The 17,901-nt window shown below is 51.3% G+C and overlaps 2 protein-coding genes across 35 annotated transcripts in view; one reads left to right on the top strand and one right to left on the bottom strand.

The window, feature by feature from the left end:
- Nucleotides 1-17,901, top strand: part of LOC114677074 (uncharacterized) — a 61,199-nt gene that overhangs the window by 28,697 nt on the left and 14,601 nt on the right. For 19 of the 27 annotated variants that reach the window (XR_013415742.1, XR_013415738.1, XR_013415741.1 and 16 more), the window contains 3 exons: nucleotides 1,567-1,670; nucleotides 1,920-2,253; nucleotides 9,016-16,719. Coding sequence is in view for 1 of the 27 variants with exons in the window: in XM_077997798.1 (XP_077853924.1) it covers nucleotides 1,920-2,253; nucleotides 11,998-12,021 (358 nt within the window). In the remaining 26 variants the exon portion in view is untranslated. Of the gene's footprint in view, nucleotides 1-1,566; nucleotides 1,671-1,919; nucleotides 2,254-9,015; nucleotides 16,720-17,901 lie in introns of those variants that run through there. The other 8 variants (XR_013415751.1, XM_077997795.1, XR_001443948.3 and 5 more) reach the window with 5 other exon arrangements.
- Nucleotides 1,101-14,019, bottom strand: LOC106997743 (uncharacterized). 8 transcript variants are annotated; one of them, XR_013415727.1, is made up of 7 exons: nucleotides 13,683-14,019; nucleotides 11,912-12,094; nucleotides 11,625-11,773; nucleotides 10,801-11,187; nucleotides 9,751-10,445; nucleotides 7,670-7,829; nucleotides 1,101-3,440 (listed from the first exon to the last, which is right to left on the bottom strand). XR_013415727.1 is itself a non-coding variant. In XM_077997794.1 (6 exons), the coding sequence occupies exons 1-5, from the start codon at nucleotides 13,623-13,625 to the stop codon at nucleotides 10,442-10,444; spliced, it is 624 nt and encodes a 207-aa protein (XP_077853920.1). In that variant the 3' UTR covers nucleotides 9,607-10,265; nucleotides 10,370-10,441. The 8 variants fall into 8 exon arrangements, 1 of the variants encoding a protein (XP_077853920.1); XR_013415730.1 differs by lacking the exon at nucleotides 1,101-3,440 and having other exon boundaries at nucleotides 7,027-8,222; nucleotides 10,370-10,445; nucleotides 11,625-11,821; XR_013415731.1 differs by lacking the exon at nucleotides 1,101-3,440 and having other exon boundaries at nucleotides 7,027-7,829; nucleotides 10,801-10,939; nucleotides 11,625-11,821.

Raw genomic sequence — 17,901 nt, 5'->3', positions numbered from 1 at the left:
ATGCAGTGCACTTTTATTTTTTAAGAAAAACCACAGCAAAATTTAGGGTGGGCCTCAGGGGCCTACAGTTGCCTTCAATTTATGGCTGTGGACAGCAGAAGGGGCTTGACTCTTACTGAACTAAGGCAGAAGAGAGAGGTTCTTCATAAACCCCAAAGAATTCATCTTCTTAGGAGGAGGCACAGGCACCCCAGAGCAGTGGGACGGGGCTCCCTGCCTCCCAGCCCCTCCCTGGATGGCCTCCTGCTCCTGTCTGCCCAGCAGCCCTCCGCCTTCTCAGGCGATGTTTATTCATGGCCACGCTTGCCTCCGCACAGGCTTATTCCTGCAAACCCTGCCAGGGTTGTTAAGGAACATCTAAAAGGCGTGAGGCCCTGAGCTTTGATCCGGCTGCTTAATTGCCTTTACTAATCACACCAAGATCAAGAGGATAAAAATAGCCTCCAGGGTCGGGCGGAGAGAGTCACCTTGATGGGGTTTTGAAGAACAGCGAGGAGACAGTTCTGATTCACTCCCGGTGGCGGCCTGAAATCATCACTTTAATTAAATAAACTCACCTTAGCTACTAGAGCTATGCAAACAACTTGACATGAGGCTTTAGATTATTTACTTAGAGAGAAGCAGAAAGAAAATAGGAAGGCACTTCCTGGACAGATTTCAATTGTTTTCATAAGTGCTCTGTCCCCAAGCAAAATGAAGCATTTCTCCCTCCTCTTCTCTCTCCCTGCTTGCTCTTACTCTCCCTATCTTTTCTCCTCCTTTCTGCTCTCCTCTGTGTCTATTTCTCTCCCTTCCTCTCCCCCTCCCTTTCTTTCTGTCCCTCTCTGGTTCTGTCTCTCTGTCCCCCTCCACCAGCGTTTTATCTTAAAACAGAATTTTTGATTGAGAGGCTTGTGTTTTCTGAGTATTTGCCTTCTCGTTTAGGGATATTCTCCTGGTCACCTCTCATGGTCTTTAAAGCCTGGCTTGAGTATCCCCCACTGCAGGAAGGCTTCCAGAATGACTACCATGGCTTTCCAATAAATTTCTTGTCATTTATCTCAGCCCTTGTGCAGTCACCCTTTATAGTTGTAAACCAAAAAGTGCCGGAGACAGGCCTCAATCAGCTCCGAGGTTTATTCTGCCAGCATTCAGAATGTGCCTGGGGAAAAGGAACATGAAACCTCAGGAACAACCTGAGATCTGATTTTTCCAAAGAGGATTTTGATTTAGTACTGAAAGGGGAAAAGCAGGCAGGAGGGGAAGGGGAGGGGGTGTGGTCACATGTCTGAATCCACACGTCGCCTTGGAAAGCAGGGGTACAGGAATCATCCATCATGTATTTGTCTGGTGCTCAGCACATCTTTGCATAAGATAAAGTCAGCAGAAGAGCAGCTCCCCGTGGAGACCCCCGGCCTGTTCTCTGCAGCGATTTGCTCTGGAGCAGAAGGAAAGGCAGAGGCTTGCATGCCTCAGCTCCCGGCTTAGCTTTTCCCTTTGGCAGAATGAACTGGGTCCTGAGATTTTATTTTCCTTTCACCTGACTGATTTTAGGGCTTCATCTGTGTATTTCCTCTTTCCAAATAGGTCTGCGCTGCCTCAGGTCTGAAATGATGTCTTCTCTCTCCTGTTTTGTGAGCGGCTCGTTCTGCTGTCAAATAGGCCCTTTCCCCAGGACCCTTGGGGTCCAGGTGAGTGGAGCAGCCTCCCACACGGGAAGCCCTGAGTTTTCCCCATCTGGGCCTTTCTTTCTGTCCCTGACATCCAGCTGGTCACCAGATCCTGGCGGCTGAAAGTCATTCTCAAGTCCAGCCTCCTTGACCCACCGCTGCACCTCGGTCCACGTTCCTGGATGTCAGTCTCTCACTAAGCGCGACGTGTGGCTTGCGTCTGCGGCTGAGAAATCCTTTCAAACGCATGCCTTCCCCTGTTATATCCAGCATAGGATCTGACCCGGCAGGACCTCAGCAAAGACTCGTGGCTGCTTTCAGAGTGGACACCTGCCGTCACGTTTTCCTGAGCATTTCCCTATGCTGCCGGCGCACTGGGGAGCTCTACTCAACCCACAACGGACTGCAGATCTTTTGGCCGCTGCATTCACAACTTTGTCCCGAGCCGCTCCGTGGAAGGCATCCTGGAAGTCTATCGGTCTTCCCACGAGCGTTCAAGACTCCCAGATCCCCACGGGCCCTAATACCATCTCTGTCTGAGCAGCTGCCCGTGTGTGCGGGAGCACCCTGCCTGAGGCGGAGGGAGCACAGCATCCGTTCGGAGGTGGGTGAACCTTACGTGTTCTGCACAGGGCTTGAGGTAGGTCTTGGAGAGCAGCCCTGGCCCCTCACCAGGGGACAGTAGGTGGGGTTCTAAATTCTGAGTCATTCATCTCCTCTTCATATGTCTGAATTATTCATATATTCCTTGTGGTTTGGATGCTAGTCTATGAATATGTAGGCAAATTGTTTATTATGGTATTTACAGGGATTTTGCAAAAAAGTTATCCAGAAACCCTTTAGATTCAGTGGTTGAATTTAACAAATATCTACTGTGCACCCACTCTGTGACAAAAATTGTGATTGGTGTTAAGGATATAACGATGAATAAGATAATAAGCACCTGCCTTCAGTGTGCTCTGGGGTTAGCAGGGAGAATACACAATCCAGCTGGTCTACAGAGACTGACTTATTATCAACGTTTATCACAGAGTGTGGGAAATATGAGCTAATCGTATGTCAGATAATAACATGACCACGCCAAAACCAAACCAAATCAAAACAGGTCAAGAAGCCAAACCAACAAACCAACCCCAGCACCACAACAGAAACTAACTCAAGTAACATTGAACGTGGAACCTTGACCACAACCCTTGACCTGCAGACAAAATACCTGCAAACAAATATCTGCAAACTCGACTTGTGGGTTTGCTTTCACTTTGGTGCAGGGCAGCAATTCTGTAATGATTTTCTGTCTTGTAGGATTGAGCAAATACAAGATTCCATCAGTGCTGTTGGAAGCCAGGATTCTCGTTTTTGGAAAAGGGAGATTTTCTTTCTTTCTTTTTTTCCTTTTTCCCTCCCTCCCCCTCTGCCTTCCTCCCTCCCTCCTTCCCTTCTTTCCTTCCTTCCTTCCTTCCTTCCTTCCTTCCTTCCTTCCTTCCTTCCTTCCTTCCTTCCCTCCTCCCTTCCTTCCCTCCTCCCTTCCTTCTTCTTTTCTGTCGAAGCACTTACAATCTCCTCACATACTATATAATTTACTTGTTTATCATGTTCCCCATTTGGTGTCTGTCTTCCCCCCGGGGGCAGGGCTGTTTGCTGCTTCATCCAATATGTGCTCATGATCTGAGTACCTGCAATCGTAGGCGTGTGCATATCTAGTGAATGATGGGCAATGATGGTGGAGATGCAGATTAGGACCAGGTCACGGGGAGTACTGGATCATGAGAGTGACCACATTTGGATTTCAGCCTGTTGGAAAATGAGATGATGCTGAAAGTGGTGAATGGGCTGCAAGGTGATGAGAGCTGTAGGCTGGGGCAGTGCACAGGACCTGAGGCAGGGGTGTGGTCGGAGGCTTGGGAATCCAGGGGATTTGTTACAAGTGATGGGAACCTGACTCAAACCAGCCTGAGCAATGAAGACAGTGACCTGTCCAAGGGCACCTTTGGTTTGGGTGTGGCCGTGCCCAGGACCTGCTCACCTGGGAGGAAAGGAGAGGGAGAGCGTTAGGACAAATACCTAATGTATGTCATGTTGGCGACTCCGTGAACTCGAGGGCCAAGCCCAGGTCTCCTTGTCTCTAAGAAGGGGTTCAGAAGCTTGACCTTGGTGGGGGTGAGCAGCGAGAGAGTGGGCGTGTGCTGGGCCCAACACATGACTAGTGAGAGGGTTGGTGTGCCCTTGAGCTCACATGTGCCTCCTGCCCTGCACAGGACACTCCCTCCTAGAGCCCAGCCAGCCCGGCAGGAAGGCAGGGCATGTTCAGAGAGACAGGGGCTGAGTGGATTGAGGGCTGGCCCAAGTCACAGCCAGGGGTGCTCACTGAGGCCTGGTGGGCTGGACTTGGGGCAGAGCACCTAGCCGCTGTCCCTTCCTGGGGTTTGCAAAGCCCATCATCCCGCAGCGCATCACGCTGTGCTCTGCACCATGTGTGTCTGCACTCAGCTGTGGCCAACACTCAGCCGTGTCCTGGCATCCCCCGGGCAGCACCCAGCAAGACCCAGGCTCTGGGTGGATCTGGATAACCCAAGGGCACACTGGGGAAAGGCTGCCTTCCTTGCTATGGTTCCACAGCCCAGAGGATGAGTGAGCTCAGCTGTGATTACACAGGACAGGCCACAAAGCCAGTAGAATTTTCAATCAAAAAATTAACATCAATGTATGCTTACCATGGAAAATTTGGAAAACACAGGAAAGAAGAAAAAAAATTAAAATCACCTTTAGTCTTACCAGAGATAACCAATATTAACACATTGGCATATTTCCTTCTAATCATTTCTCAGAAGCCTATGTATGCCTGTGTGTTTTAGAAAATTGGGGATATGCTATAGATGCTTCTGGGGTTTGCATTTTAAACGTTTTTATATTTCAGGTATTATTCCATCATTTTAAATGGCTGCATTATATTTTGTCACACATCAGGGTCTATCAGAACTGATTTAACCTTCATCTATGGGCTTTCCAATCTTTCATTGTTTTTCACATTACTAAATGTGGGAGTGTTTGGGGGAATGGAATACGTGACTCAGAGAGGAAGGCAATGAGAAAACATTCTCTGTGTGCTTTTAGCAAAATTCCTATCAGCTTAAGAAAGAGTTCTAAATATGGTACACAGCAAGAGGCAGAGATTCGTTAGTAAGATGGCTTCTTATCACTCTTTTGAGGGTTTCTGAGACTCCCTTGGAGCGGAGTGAACAGAGGGCAGTTGGCGCAGGGCTCAGGAATGTTCTCTGGAGGGGCCTAGAGTCCTCACCTGAAGGTTGCCTGAACCTTCTCCGGGGCAGCGCGCGGCAGTGCACACACGTTCTGGGCTTCAGGGGATTAGGACACCTGGTGTCACTTCCCCAAATTTTCTCATCGACAGACCTGTCTTTGGTCTTGGGATTCTATGGGGGCTCCCTAAATCCCGAATTTTTATGCAAATTGTAGCTCTTATGTTCATTTTTCTGTGTAGGCAGCACAATAACAGTCAGCAGATTCTGAAATCAGCCCGTGACCCCCGCATAGAAGAACCCCCATTCAGGCCCTCTTTTACCATGGAGGCAGGGTCACTGGGACGGTGGGTCCAAGCGCTCACATCATGGGGGTAAGTGGGGTGGGGCTGGAGAAGCTTCGGGAAGCATTAAGCTGCTTCTCCCTGAAGCAGTGGAGTTGGGGAGCCGTTCCCAAGAGGGACCCATGGGTGAGCCAAGGAATGCAGGAGGGGGTGCTGTGGGGAGGGGTTATGAGCCAGGGCGTCCAGTACGGGACGTGGGCAGAGCCAGCAGGCCGAGACCCCAGTGGCTTCGAGGACAACCACTGTACTACATCCAGGGACAGATGGGGACCTTGGGGTCCTCACGGGGTATGGGCATTGCGGGAGTTCCGTGCCACGCTGTTCCACACCTGTGTGGCTTCACAAGGGCCTCCTTGTTTCTGGAATTTTCCTCCTGTGCCTTCATGGGTAGGTAGGTACTGGGGTGCCGGATCTCCACTGCAGCCTTTGTAGGGACTGACCAAGCTCCTCCTCCACTGGCTGAGAGACAGGACACAGGGCTGTGCCCAGCTCCTTCCCTCAGCTGGGGGTGCTCGGAGGCTGTCTGGCTCCAGAGCTCCCTGCGGGGTGGCTCCAGGCCTGGCAGGCCCAGGGCAGCTTTATTCCTCCCTCCCTGCACACCTGTTTCCTACTCTTCCCTTTATGGGCTGACTTGACTTCCATGGACCAACATTTATTAAGAACCTACTGTGTGCGTTGAGGTAGGTGGTTCCCTGACCTCCATGGATTAGGCGAGTGGAGGAACAGGCATTCAGACAAAATCCCCGTGAGACGCGCTCACTGCTACAGACACCCCAGCGTTTGGTGTGGTGGCGCCGCCCTTTTATTACATTTTATGCACCAAGCACTGGACCGAGGATGCTCCGGGAATGGCATAGCTGGAGAAAGTTAGATGAGATCAAATTTTGAAAATTGCAGCTCATTTTTATACTCCGACTACAGCAAAAACCCCCTTTCTCTGGCTCGTTGGCTGATGAATAGAAAAGTTGTAAAGGTTGGAATAATTTAATAAAAATACATCTCTCTTACTTAAATTTCAAACATAAAAAGTACAGTTTCACTTTTCTTTTGAGCGTAGGGTGATTTTGGAGTTGGGGTCACTACTGACTAGGGCTTTCTGCCCCTTCTTGTGTAAATCTCACTCCTGATTATGATCTGGGACTTCTGCCAGGGTCTCTAAGTGGAATGACTGTGCCAGGGGAGTCCAAATGACTGTGACATCCTTGGGGTTGACAGACACCAACCGACGAGGGCACTAGGATGCTTTCTGAGTGCTGGAATGTTCTCTGTGTTGAACTGTATGGCCACAGGATCAGAATTCATCAAATTGTACAATAAAGACTAGTCGTATGTCTTTTATGGCTCATTAAAAGATTTTAAAACAAGGTAGATTGAGAGTTAAAGATAATCTTAGGTGGAATTCCGCCTGACTTTTATGATTGTTTCCATCTTTTACTGGTGTCTCGCCCACACATAATACTGTATCTGGATGTGCATATTTTACGTATTTTTTAGAGACAGAGTCTTGCTCTGTCACCCAGGGTGGTACAATTGCAGCTCGCTGCAGCCTTGAACTCCTGGGCTGGAGTGATCCTCTCATCTCAGCTTCCAGAGCATCTGGGACCATAGGCAGGTGCCGTCACACCCAACTGAATTTTTTTTTTTTTTTTTGTAGAGACAGGGTCTTGCTATGTTGCCCAGGCTGGTTTCAACTTCCTGGCCTCAAACCACCTTCCCACCTTAGCCTCCCAAAGCACTGGGGTGACAGGTTTGAACCACTGCTCCTAGCCCCAGTATATATATTTAGGCATGCTCTTTATTGAATCTTTCCAAAGTAGTTCATCTAAGTTTTCATAGAAACAGTCACTCATTCTTTTTGCACTGTTTCTGCAGTTGCTGTGTTGTTTAATTAGATTCCTCGATTGCAATAGGTTTTAGGAGCAAACATGACTAACTCCTGGGAAACACGTGGCACATGCTGCTCCCAGCCCCTAGCGCTCAGAATCCCCTGCGTATGGGTCAGCCAGCTCTAGGGGGAGCAAGAAGTTCTCTCCCCAGGCCCTGCTGGTCAGTAGCATCTCAGCCCCAAGTGAAGAACCACTGGGGGAGATCTGTTGACTGGTAAATAGCCCCTCATGCTCACTTCTGTAAATCTGGATCTTTACTGTGTGTGTGTTTTAATTTTATGAAACAGCTTTTATGGAAGGGACCAGCATGTCACCTCCTCACCGTTGACATGGGTCTCTGACGTCCTCTGCCACCAGAGTGTAGATCACAGACATAGAAGCCGCCAGCTCTCATCCTGGCTTCCCCATTAAACTGCGGTGTGGCCTCAGCTGAGTCACTATATCTTGCCTCAGTTTATTCATCTATTAAATGGAAATATGAGCATTACACTCCCACAAATGATTGTGGTGAATATTGATAATAAAACAGGCCTCACCCAGATGGAGCCTGGGCCCGAGGGCTGCCCACTCTGGGCTCCTTAGCATCAGGAGGTCACAGGTGTCTCCAGTGGACCACTGGAGAGCGTGAGGGTGCTGACGGAAATAGGCTCCTCTTGTCACTGCACTGCTCCCACCGGGGCCTTCACCAGGAATGAGCTTCAAGGTCAACCAAAGCGGAGAAAGAGGAGAGGGAATGAGGAAGAACATAGAGGACTGTGAGGCAGATCCAGGGACCAATGAGGCACCCAATGCGTCCTCCCCACTGACTGCCTTGGGTGGCGTTGTCCAGTTTCTGAAGGATTCTCTGCAAGGCCTGGCCCCAAAAGGAGGCTTTCTGAATACATTCACAGATGCTTTCACTGGAAAAAACAGTACTACAGGCAGAGACGCAGCTGTCATATGCGGTATTGTCAGGAGCTGGATTACGTCCCCTCCAATTCGGGTGTTGCAGCCCTAACTACCAGGACCTCAGAATGTAACTGTATTTGAAGATAAGGTCTTTGCAGAGATGATCAAGTTAAAATCTCCGAGTCTAGTGGGGAGGAGAACCTGGGGAAATGAACGGTGATATCTGGATGAGGAAGTTTGTACTGGACAGATGAGGGGGCCCTAGGCCTTGAGAAGTCCCCGTCCAGGAGCTGGGAGCCCCCTTAGGAGGCTCATATGAGAGCGGGGATCCAAGGTCCCAGCTTCACAGGGCCACTTGGGGCAGAAACAGCCCAAGCAACATCATTCCTCACCTGTCAATGCTGGGGGGCAAATGAATATTTAAGGGAACATTTACATTAATCTGCAAAGGACAGCTGTGAGGTGGGTAGCGGCTGCCAGGGAAAGTAGGGGATTTGGAGGCTGCTGAGTCAGATGTGATGATGGAGGTCACAGGATCGTTTCTACAAGGCAGTTTGCCTCTGATAAATATTATATAATAAATAATATAAATATATGTATATATTATATTTATAATATGATAAAATATAATGTATAATATAATAATATATATTACAAAATATAATATATACTATATTATACTATATATTATATATTATCTATATAAAATATAATATATACAATATAATATAGAATATAGAATATGTTATATATAATATATGTATTATGTATTAGAGATGATCAAGTTAAAATCTATTATATATGTATTATATAAGATATACCTATATAAATATATTATTATAAGTAATATATAATATATTATATAATACATTATAACAATATATTATATTATATATTATGTTATAATATATTATATTATGTTATATATAAATAATATATTATGTATAATTATTAATATTCTCATCTGCGGTATATTCTTTCTTATCTCCCTCAGATGTTTGAGGACAATACATAAAAATGCACGATTTCAAACCACTGCTGCATTTTTTTTTTTGAGACGATGTCCTGCTCTGTCGCCCAGGCTGGAATGTAGTGGCACAATCTCGGCTCATTGCAACCTCCTCCTCCCAGGTTTAAGTGATTCTCCCGCCTCAGCCTCCCAAGTAGCTGGGATTACAGGTACGCACCACCATGCCCTGCTAATTTTTTTTATTTTTAGTAGAGACGGAGTTTTGCCATGTTGGCCAGGCTGGTCTCGAACTCCTGACCTCAGGTGATCTGTTCGCCTTGTCCTCCGAACACTGCTACTTTTAAAATCTTTTCTATTTTCAAGCAGCAGCAGCTGCTGGCAGGTTTTTCTCCAAATGACCTTTATTTTGCGTCTAACAAAGTGGATGGCTTTCTGGGAAAATTCCTGACGTGGGTGCGGGGGAACCAGTCGGGCAGGTCCCTTCTTCCGGCAGGGTCCTTGTTTCTCCCCCCAGTTTGGACTCCGCCTGGGAACCAGGCAGTGCCCCCACTGGACACCAGATCCACTTTTCTTGGAAGCCCTTGGGCTTACAGCCTGAACTTGATTTTGTCAGTATTACGCTGGCAAAGCTGTTTTATTGACTGACAACGTGGAATCCAATAAATGTTCAAGACATCCGCACCCAGTAATCGTTTCCTCTGTAGGCAGGTTCCCAGGAAGCCCATGACCGCTCAAGGTCCTCTCATGACGAGGACCCACCTGAAACAGTCGGCTGCAGTCGCCGCCGTCCTCCGGCTCCCACTCTGCTGGGGTCTCTCTGCTGACCCGGCTTCCCCAGCACCTCTGGTTCTTCCGTGTCTCTCCACTGTCTCTCCCTGTCTCTCCACTGTCGTCCTCAGTGCCAGCCTGTCTCCCACGCCAGCTTGTAAACTCCAGGGTGGCGACTTTGTCTCATTTTCTTTTGTGTTCTCAGCACCTGACCTGGGCAGCCCGGGAGGCAGCTGTGTGAGGGTGAGGTCTGCTCACGTGCCTACCCTGTGATGAGGTGTCCTGCTCACCTGTGGGGTCATGCAGGGCCGCTGCTCCCCTAATGGGATCCCATAAACGGTGCAGAGGTTGTCTCGGGGGCCCTCGCAGCCGCAATGTGGTGCCTCCGCTGAGCGTCACCCAGAGGGCAGCAATGAAGGAGGGGCCGAGCTCTCTACCTCCTGCTCCCACTCCTCGCTCTCTAACTTTTCCTGCTGCCGTTCTCTTCCTGGGGCTGGGCCTGAAGCCTGAAACCCCGGCATCATTATCCCTGCAAACTCATCTCTGTAAACGCCCACGCAGGCGTTCTCCCTCCTCCCACCCACGGACTCCCACTTAGTCCAGCTCTTACCTGGGTTCTTGCAGAAACTTCCTAACCAGTGTGTCCAGGAAGCACTTCAGATGTTTTCTCTGCTGCTTCCGGTTATCTTTTAGATCAGAGATAGGGGGAGTCAGGCCCCATTTAAACGTCTCCTGGAGCCGAGTGGGAGGGCAGCTCTTGGGCGTTGCCCGGGCTGTTGGCTGAGGGAGCAGGGAGGGGCAGAGACACGAGCTGGAGCCCGGGACTCAAACATTGGGTCTAAAGAGCTATGGAGGCCCTGACGGAGCATGTGTTTATGGGGGTTGAATGCAGCCACGATGCCACATTAGAAATCACCAACGAGAAACACTAGACATTAGAAATCACCAACGAGAAACACTAGACATCAAAACTAAGAGCATTTAAAATACCAATTAATTCATTAAAACAATCATAAACCTGTTATATGTCAACGTAAATACCTTATGACAAACAGCTGTATTTTCCAAAACAAAAAGCATTTAGGGGGCGGCGTGGCATTGTCTTCGTGTCTGCAGAGCTCTCGAGTGTCTGACTCGGAAGAGTTGGATGATTTTCCTGCCTGCTCCTGCATTCCACCTGCTTGCAGAGCAAGGAGACAGCTCCGTGCGACACAGACATGCAGCTGGCAAAGTGGGTCCCTCAGGGGGTTTCGGGGATGCCAGGGTCCAGGAGCCTCGCTGAGAGCTTCCAATATGGTCTCGAAGGTGCTCAGCAGAGCCAGGGCAGTCAGGGAGCTGGGGAGCCGGACTTGGGGGCTGGGTGCCCCCTCCCTCATCCAGAACAGCCCCATTTGTATCAGATACATGTCTCGGGCTCCGAGTCAAACGCTGTGTGTACAATAAGGTGGACACGCCTGCTCTAGGGCCTGGGGCTACACTGGAAAGGTGAAGCTTTGGGATGGGATGGTGGAGGGGAACCACTAGGGCCCTGGGAGATAAGGGCAAGAGGCCTCAGGTGTGCCCAGGTGGGTGAGCCAGGGCGTCTGCAATGCTGCTGGTCCAGTCCCAAAGCCAGCACAGAGGCCCTGCTACCTCCACCTGCTGACCCCAGCTGGACTCCAGGAATCGCTCCTGGCAGCAGCAGGGAGTCCTGTGGAGCCAGGGCACAGAGCCACGTGGTGCAAGGGTGGCTGCTGCCAGGAGTGGAGAGGTGGCGTGCACACGGGTGACCTTGGGTGCACAGGTGCCGTGTGCACACACAAGAGATGGTTGGCCCACGGGATGTTGCTATTCCTCCACCTCCCCAGCGCACTTGGTCCACATACCTGCCCTGCTGCACCTGGTGCCACACCCTTGGGAGCACTGCTGAGGCCCAGAAGTCCTGGGCATGAGTGTGGCCTCCTGACAGGTGGGGCTCTGGCTCTCATCTGGGAGCACAGCAGAAGCTCTTGTCTGGGAGCATGGCTGTCCAAGCCTGTGGAGAGTTGTCCTCCAGAGCCACCTCTTGCTGGAGGCAGAGCGCCTGCAGCAGGATGTGGGCCTCACATCTCAGGGCCTTGGCCTCCCTCGTGCTTACCCCTCCCACAGGCTCCTCTGCCCTTGCCGTCCTCACCTGGACCCTCTCCGAGATCCCCGAGTGTGCATCCCTTCAGGAGCCACTGGCACAGTGTCTGTTTCTTGCCTCGCTTTCCTCTCCAGGGTATCCCCTGCTGCCCTGCATGAGGCTTCTTTACCTGCTGTCTGTTCACCCCAAGGCGGGAGCTTCCTGAAAGCTGGAGCACCGACGGCGCGGTCCCTGCAGAGTCCCCAGCACCCAGTCAAGCCGCTGCGAGGAGGACTTGGGCCTCAGGATGCACGTGCAGCCATGGAGACCCCACGGGGCGGCCACTCGGATGATCCTGGCCTCTGGGTGGTCCCTGAGGGTTTGTTTCTTTCTGGGACTTTCTAACAGGAGGCCTTGTTCCTTGCCTCCGACTCAGCTGTGCCTGTGGCTTCCCCAGTGGGTCGGAAGTCACCGCTCATCCGATGCTGGGCGTCCTCCTCCCCCACCTGCACAGCCCCCGGGGCTCCAGAAAATTCCACCTCAGCCTGACAGGGCTCTCCCTCCCCCACCTGCACAGCCCCCAGGGCTCAGCCTGACAGGGCTCTCTCCAGGCTGGTGCGGGTGGGGATAGGCCTGAGAAAGTCTTTTCCGGGTCACAGGCAGCCCTGAGCACACGCTGCGCAATGCACCCACCCCACCCACTGACCTCAACCCTTGACCCCCGACCCCTGACTCTGGGGACACGGGACCCTCCCTTCAGGAGGTCTGGCCTCACCTCACTGGCTAGTGGCCCCCAAAAGCAGGAGGAGCCAATGTTCACTCCACAAAGCCCTAGGCCAGAGGCCAGGAAAGGCACCCATAGGGCCTGGGGTGAGCAGGGAGAGGGGGAACTCCATGGTGAGTTTGGGGATTAACCACCCTCTCCGTGTGGTGGGTGTGGTGGCTGCCACAGTCCAAGCACAGGAAAGCAGGAGAGGGAAGCCCGGCCCCTCATCTGAGTGAGGCAGCCAGGGCCCGAACTGGGCTGAGCCAGCAGCAGGATCGCCCACCAACAGCAGAACCCTGATCCCAGACTCGGACACCAAACCTCAAGGGCAACCCCCAGCCTTCCACCCTGTGTCTCCTCCCCACTCCGCTGGGCGGTCCCCCTTCCCTCCTTATCCCTTCCCCTCCCCTCCCTGTCCCTTCCCCTCCCCCTCTCCCCCCAAATCCCCTCCTCTGTCTCCTGCTCCTCCCAGAAGCCCCTTCTCACCCGAGGGCCCTCCTTCAGGCTCTTAGCCCCACAGCCCTCACCCGAAGACCATCCCTGGTTCAAGGCCAGCGCTGGAACACTGGGGTGCTCAAGGGCCCTGGGCCCTGGTGAGGGTGGTATGTGCCAGCACACCCGGAGCCACCTGTGCAGAATCCCCCCAACCTCTGGCCACTGAGTCTACCTGGCGTCCTCTGGGGAAGGTGATGCTGCGTTCCACGGGGTGCTGAGAGAGGGGAAGCCTCCGGGGCCCTCTGCCATCAAGGGGCACATGCAGATTCCCTTAGTTGCACTGACTCCAACCTGAGCACCTACCCTCCCTCACCTGTACCATGAGGTCCCGGAGGGCGGGGGCTGAGGGTCATCCCTGTCCCTCCAGGATCTGCGCTCAGTGCTGCGTGCTCGGCTGTGACTCCTCAGCCATACTCACCGTGCCCAGCTCACCGGACAGACAGGACCCTGGGCTGGGCTTCTTTGCAGCCCTTGTGCTTTGAGCCTAGAGCACAGCCCGCAGGGGAAGCTGCCTGCGTACATAACACCCTGGATACCCCGACCTTTGCAGCCATCTGAGAGCCTCAGGCTCACACTCACCCAGGAGATGTCACCACTGTATCTTCTGCAGAGCTGGAGTCAGCAGCAGTAGCAGCTTAGAGCTTTAGACCAGCGAGCCACAGTCAGTCCTCCTCAAGGGCCTCTCACCTTGCGTGTTGTTCTAGGGGTCCCCAGAGAAATAGAACCAAAAGGATATATAGGATATATGCATAGAGAGATTGATGATGAGGAATTTTTCATGCCGCTGTGGAGGTGGAGGCTGTCAAGTCCAAAAATCAGCAGTCGGCAAGCTGGAGGCCTGGGCGAGCCACTGGTGTAAGTTCCAGTCTGAGTGCAGAAGACCGACAGCCCGGCTTGAAAACAGGCCGAGAGAGCCTTCTCCCTCGCCAATGCTTTTTGTTCTCTTCAGGCCCCCAACTGCTTGGAAGAGGCCCAGCCACACAGGGAGGGCCATCTGCTTTGCTCAGTCCACTGATTCAAACGCTAATCTCATCCAGACACACCCAGAATAATGTTTAACCAAATATCTGGGCACCCTGTGGCCCAGTCGAGCTGACATGTTAGAATGAACGCACACGCTGGTAAAGGCTGCCTGGGCTCCTCCCATTCCCGGGCATCAGGCCTCGTGTACTCGGTTTTACTGACTCCATTTCACTGATTTTACTGTCTCGAGGACAGTCCTCCGTGGAAGTTCTGTCACTGTGGGTTCTCCGTGAAATTGCCAGCATTTGGCCTGAGTGACCTCCTAGCTCTCTGCTAGCCAATGCTGGTCCCACGGTGCCTCTGAGCATGGCAGGCATAGTGGGGCTGTCCCTCTGCAGCTGCCGGCCAGAGTGTCGGGTCTGAGAGGCCTTGGGCTGCAGGCTGGGAGACGTTGCAGGGAGCTTACCTCCGCTGAGCCTCACCCACAGGATTCTTTGATGGGACCCCACCTCCATGGTCCCAGTTTTAAGGTCATCTGATTGTTTTTATGACTTTACTTTCCCCAGAAATTTGCTTCCAAGCAGGTCCAGCTGAAATCAGCACCTTTTAAAAAGTCAATCCGAATGAAAAATGGTGTTTTATTTTTTAGGTTTTACCATTTGCAAACCTGAGGCCACCCCCTGCTCTGTCCTTCCGGATATGCAACAGCGGAGCCATGAGATGGCCGCAGCAAAGGGGTCTCCGAAACGACCTAGTGATCTAGGAGTTAAGAAGGAATTACTTAGGCAGATAGCAAGGGTATGGGAGTCCTCCGTCAGGCCTTCCTTTTTAATGAAAAGCAGTCCCAAATCATTTTCTAACAAAGAGCAGCCTGCGAGCTGGGAGCTTGCATGGGTGAACAGCGGCCGGAACTAAAGACTAGACATTTTCATTTATTTATTTTTTTATTTAGAGACAGAGTCTCGCTCTGTTGCCCAGGCTGGAGTTCAGTGGTGTGATCTTGGCTCACTGCGACCTCCACCTCCTGGGTTCAAGCAATTCTCCTGCCTCAGCCTCCCGAGTAGCTGGGATTACAGGCATCTGCCACCACGCCCTGCTAAATTTTGTATTTTTAGTAGAGATGGGGTTTCACCATGTTGGCCAGGCTGGTCTTGAACTGCTGACCTCAGGTGATCCACCCGCCTCAGCCTCCCAAAGTGCTGGGATTACAGGCATGAGCCACCGAGCCCAGCCAGGGCTAGATATTTTCCAGATGGCAGTTCCATCTTCACTTCTCTGCCAGCCATGTGTTCTGTAAGGAGCAGACAAGATGGCCCCGACCAACTGGAAAACCCATTTGCATAATAGGAGCAGCCTTCTCCACGCACTGTGTAAACCTCACACCTGATCGAACCAATCTGTGATCCCTACCTAACTCAGACGCTGCCTCCTCAAATGACTGTACAACACAGTACATTCACCAGCAGTGGGTCCTTTCTGCTTGGAGACCCCTTCCTCCACAGAGGAAGCTCTTGCTCTTTCTCTCTTCTACCTATTAAACCTCCGCTCCTATACTCCTCCTGTGTGTCCCTGTCCTAAATTTTCCTGGCAGGTGACAACAAATCCCAGGGGATCTACCCCAGACGATGTAGCTGCTTCATTAGGATACTGAGGCCCAGAGAGGAAATGAGAGTCTCAGGACTCATTCCACACCAGCGGGTCCATGGGCCATTCCCTCCGACCCGCCCAACACAAGCTCTTCCCCAGCTGTTTGAAGAAGGGAAGGAAGTGAGAAATAAACTTTAAGCAGATATCAATGTCAATTGAGATAAACATCAAGCTTTATTGACTTCAGAGGTAAATATTGACAGAACTGAAATGCCAAATCAATATTTACCTCCAGGGATGCTATAGCCTGAATTTGAAGTTGGGTTATGTGCACGTCAACGCATCTCCAAGTCCCAACGTCTTCATCAGCAGTATGTGATCATTTCAGCAACGGGCTAAAATTGAAAGGTGTGGTGAGAGATTTCCAGAGGGTCCTCTCATGGAGGGCTGGGGAGAAGTTCATGATCACCATGAGGGGTCATCAGCACAGACCCGGAGGGTCAGCGTCTGAAAACTGCATCACTGGCACAGAATGACCATGACCAAATTTGCTTCACTTTTTGCTGAGCACTCACCTGACAGAGCATAAGATTCCAGCCAGAAAGGCACTGAGCACCTGTTTGCCAGGCCTTGTCAGCATCTAGCTGTGCAGAGCCTGCACCAGCCCTGAGATCAGGAAGCAGAGAACCCATGCCTCTGGCCCGCTTGGCCTCTCAGCCACGGGAAAGACAGCCTTCACTGGGACAATGGCAGTGTTGTTCGTCGTTGGCTTACAAAGAGGAGTTTTAGAAGATGCCAAGGCCAAGAAAAGACTATGAGAGAAAAGAAACCAAAAGTTAAAATCAGGCAATTCTATCCACTAACTTCCCCTGCTGTGAATTGGGAAAAGTTGGCCCTGGGCCGTCTTCAAGGGGTGGGCCCGTACCCAGCCTCCAGCAACCTGGAGCCTGTCTGTGAATCTGCTTTGTTCCATCAGCTATCCCTGATGGATAAAGACACTCAGGCTAAGGAAGCTGTCCTGCTCCCTCAGATTCCCAGACAGCCTTGTTTTCTGCTTCTATGCCTGGTAAGTTTTCCACTAGAGCAGTGATTCCCAACCTGGCTGTACATTAATCAACTGGAGATGCTTAAAAAAAAAAAAAGATGCCTCCATCCCACCATCTATTGCATGTGAATGTCAGTGGGGAATTTCCTGGGTGATTCAGTACACAGCCTTGGTTGAGATGAGATCTGACTCTCAGGCGCCCTTATCGTGGGATTGGCTGGAGAAGGGGCTCTTTTTCAATGCTCCTGAGCTGTATTTGCAAAGTGTTTTGTGGAAGGTCCTAAAACTCAAAGGGTCTTGAGCTAAAACCAGTCAGCACTGAGAGTTATCTGACACTTATGGAAGAGTTCCAGGGTGAGGACTTGGGTCAGCTGCAGGATGCTTGGATTGGAGGTCACGCCCAAAGAGGGGTCACCTGTGCCTTGTTCAATTCAGTGACCGCCAGGTTAAAGTGAGCATCCTGGGGGCTGCGGTGAACACTGGGGTGTGGGGCCCTCATCGCCTCATGGCAAGAGAGCTGCTCTGCCCAAGGCCATGTGCCCCTCAAGGAGAGGGTCCCACGTGGGGCAGCGCTGCAGACCAGCTGCATGCAGAACTCAGGCAATGGTGGCTAGTTTGATCCTGGTGGCCAGCACTGAGGATCATCGTTAACGGTGATGAATATAACCACACCTTTCTTGGCTTCCATGTCCCGGTCTGTGACATGTTGGGTGACTCCTAATGATCTCCAGTTCCCTTCCTGCTCTGCTGTCACTAGGACTGATCACACCAGTTTCCAGAGAGCGTGGTGACACGGTTGCTGTTGGAAGCAGCCCTGAGTGGCTTGGCCACCATTTCTGAGGGTGGGTCAGGCCTCTGGCCCATAGCGATCCTCTGCCCTCCTGCATAGTCATGCCTGTACATTCACGGAAAAATGTCTGGATGACACGTGACACAGCACTGGGCAATTAGGAGTGAGCCCTGGGGAAGGAGAAGATGGGGAAGGTGGTTTGGGGATTTTCACTCTTCTCCCTACATCTATCTGAGCCTAAGTTTTCTTATCTGTGAAAGAGTTCTGAGATTTTTCGTCACCAGATGTCTTTATAAAGAGTAAATGAGATCACATACAGGCCGGCCTTGGAGATATTGTGGGTTGGGTTCTAGACCATCTCAATAAAGTGAATACAGCAATATAGTGAGTCACACAAAATTTTTAGTTTCCCA

Source organism: Macaca mulatta, chromosome 3 (genome assembly GCF_049350105.2).
Source record: "Macaca mulatta isolate MMU2019108-1 chromosome 3, T2T-MMU8v2.0, whole genome shotgun sequence".
Lineage (NCBI taxonomy): Eukaryota > Metazoa > Chordata > Mammalia > Primates > Cercopithecidae > Macaca > Macaca mulatta.
The sequence above is the reverse complement of the archived record's forward strand: the minus strand, read 5'-3'. Positions and strand labels throughout refer to the sequence as shown.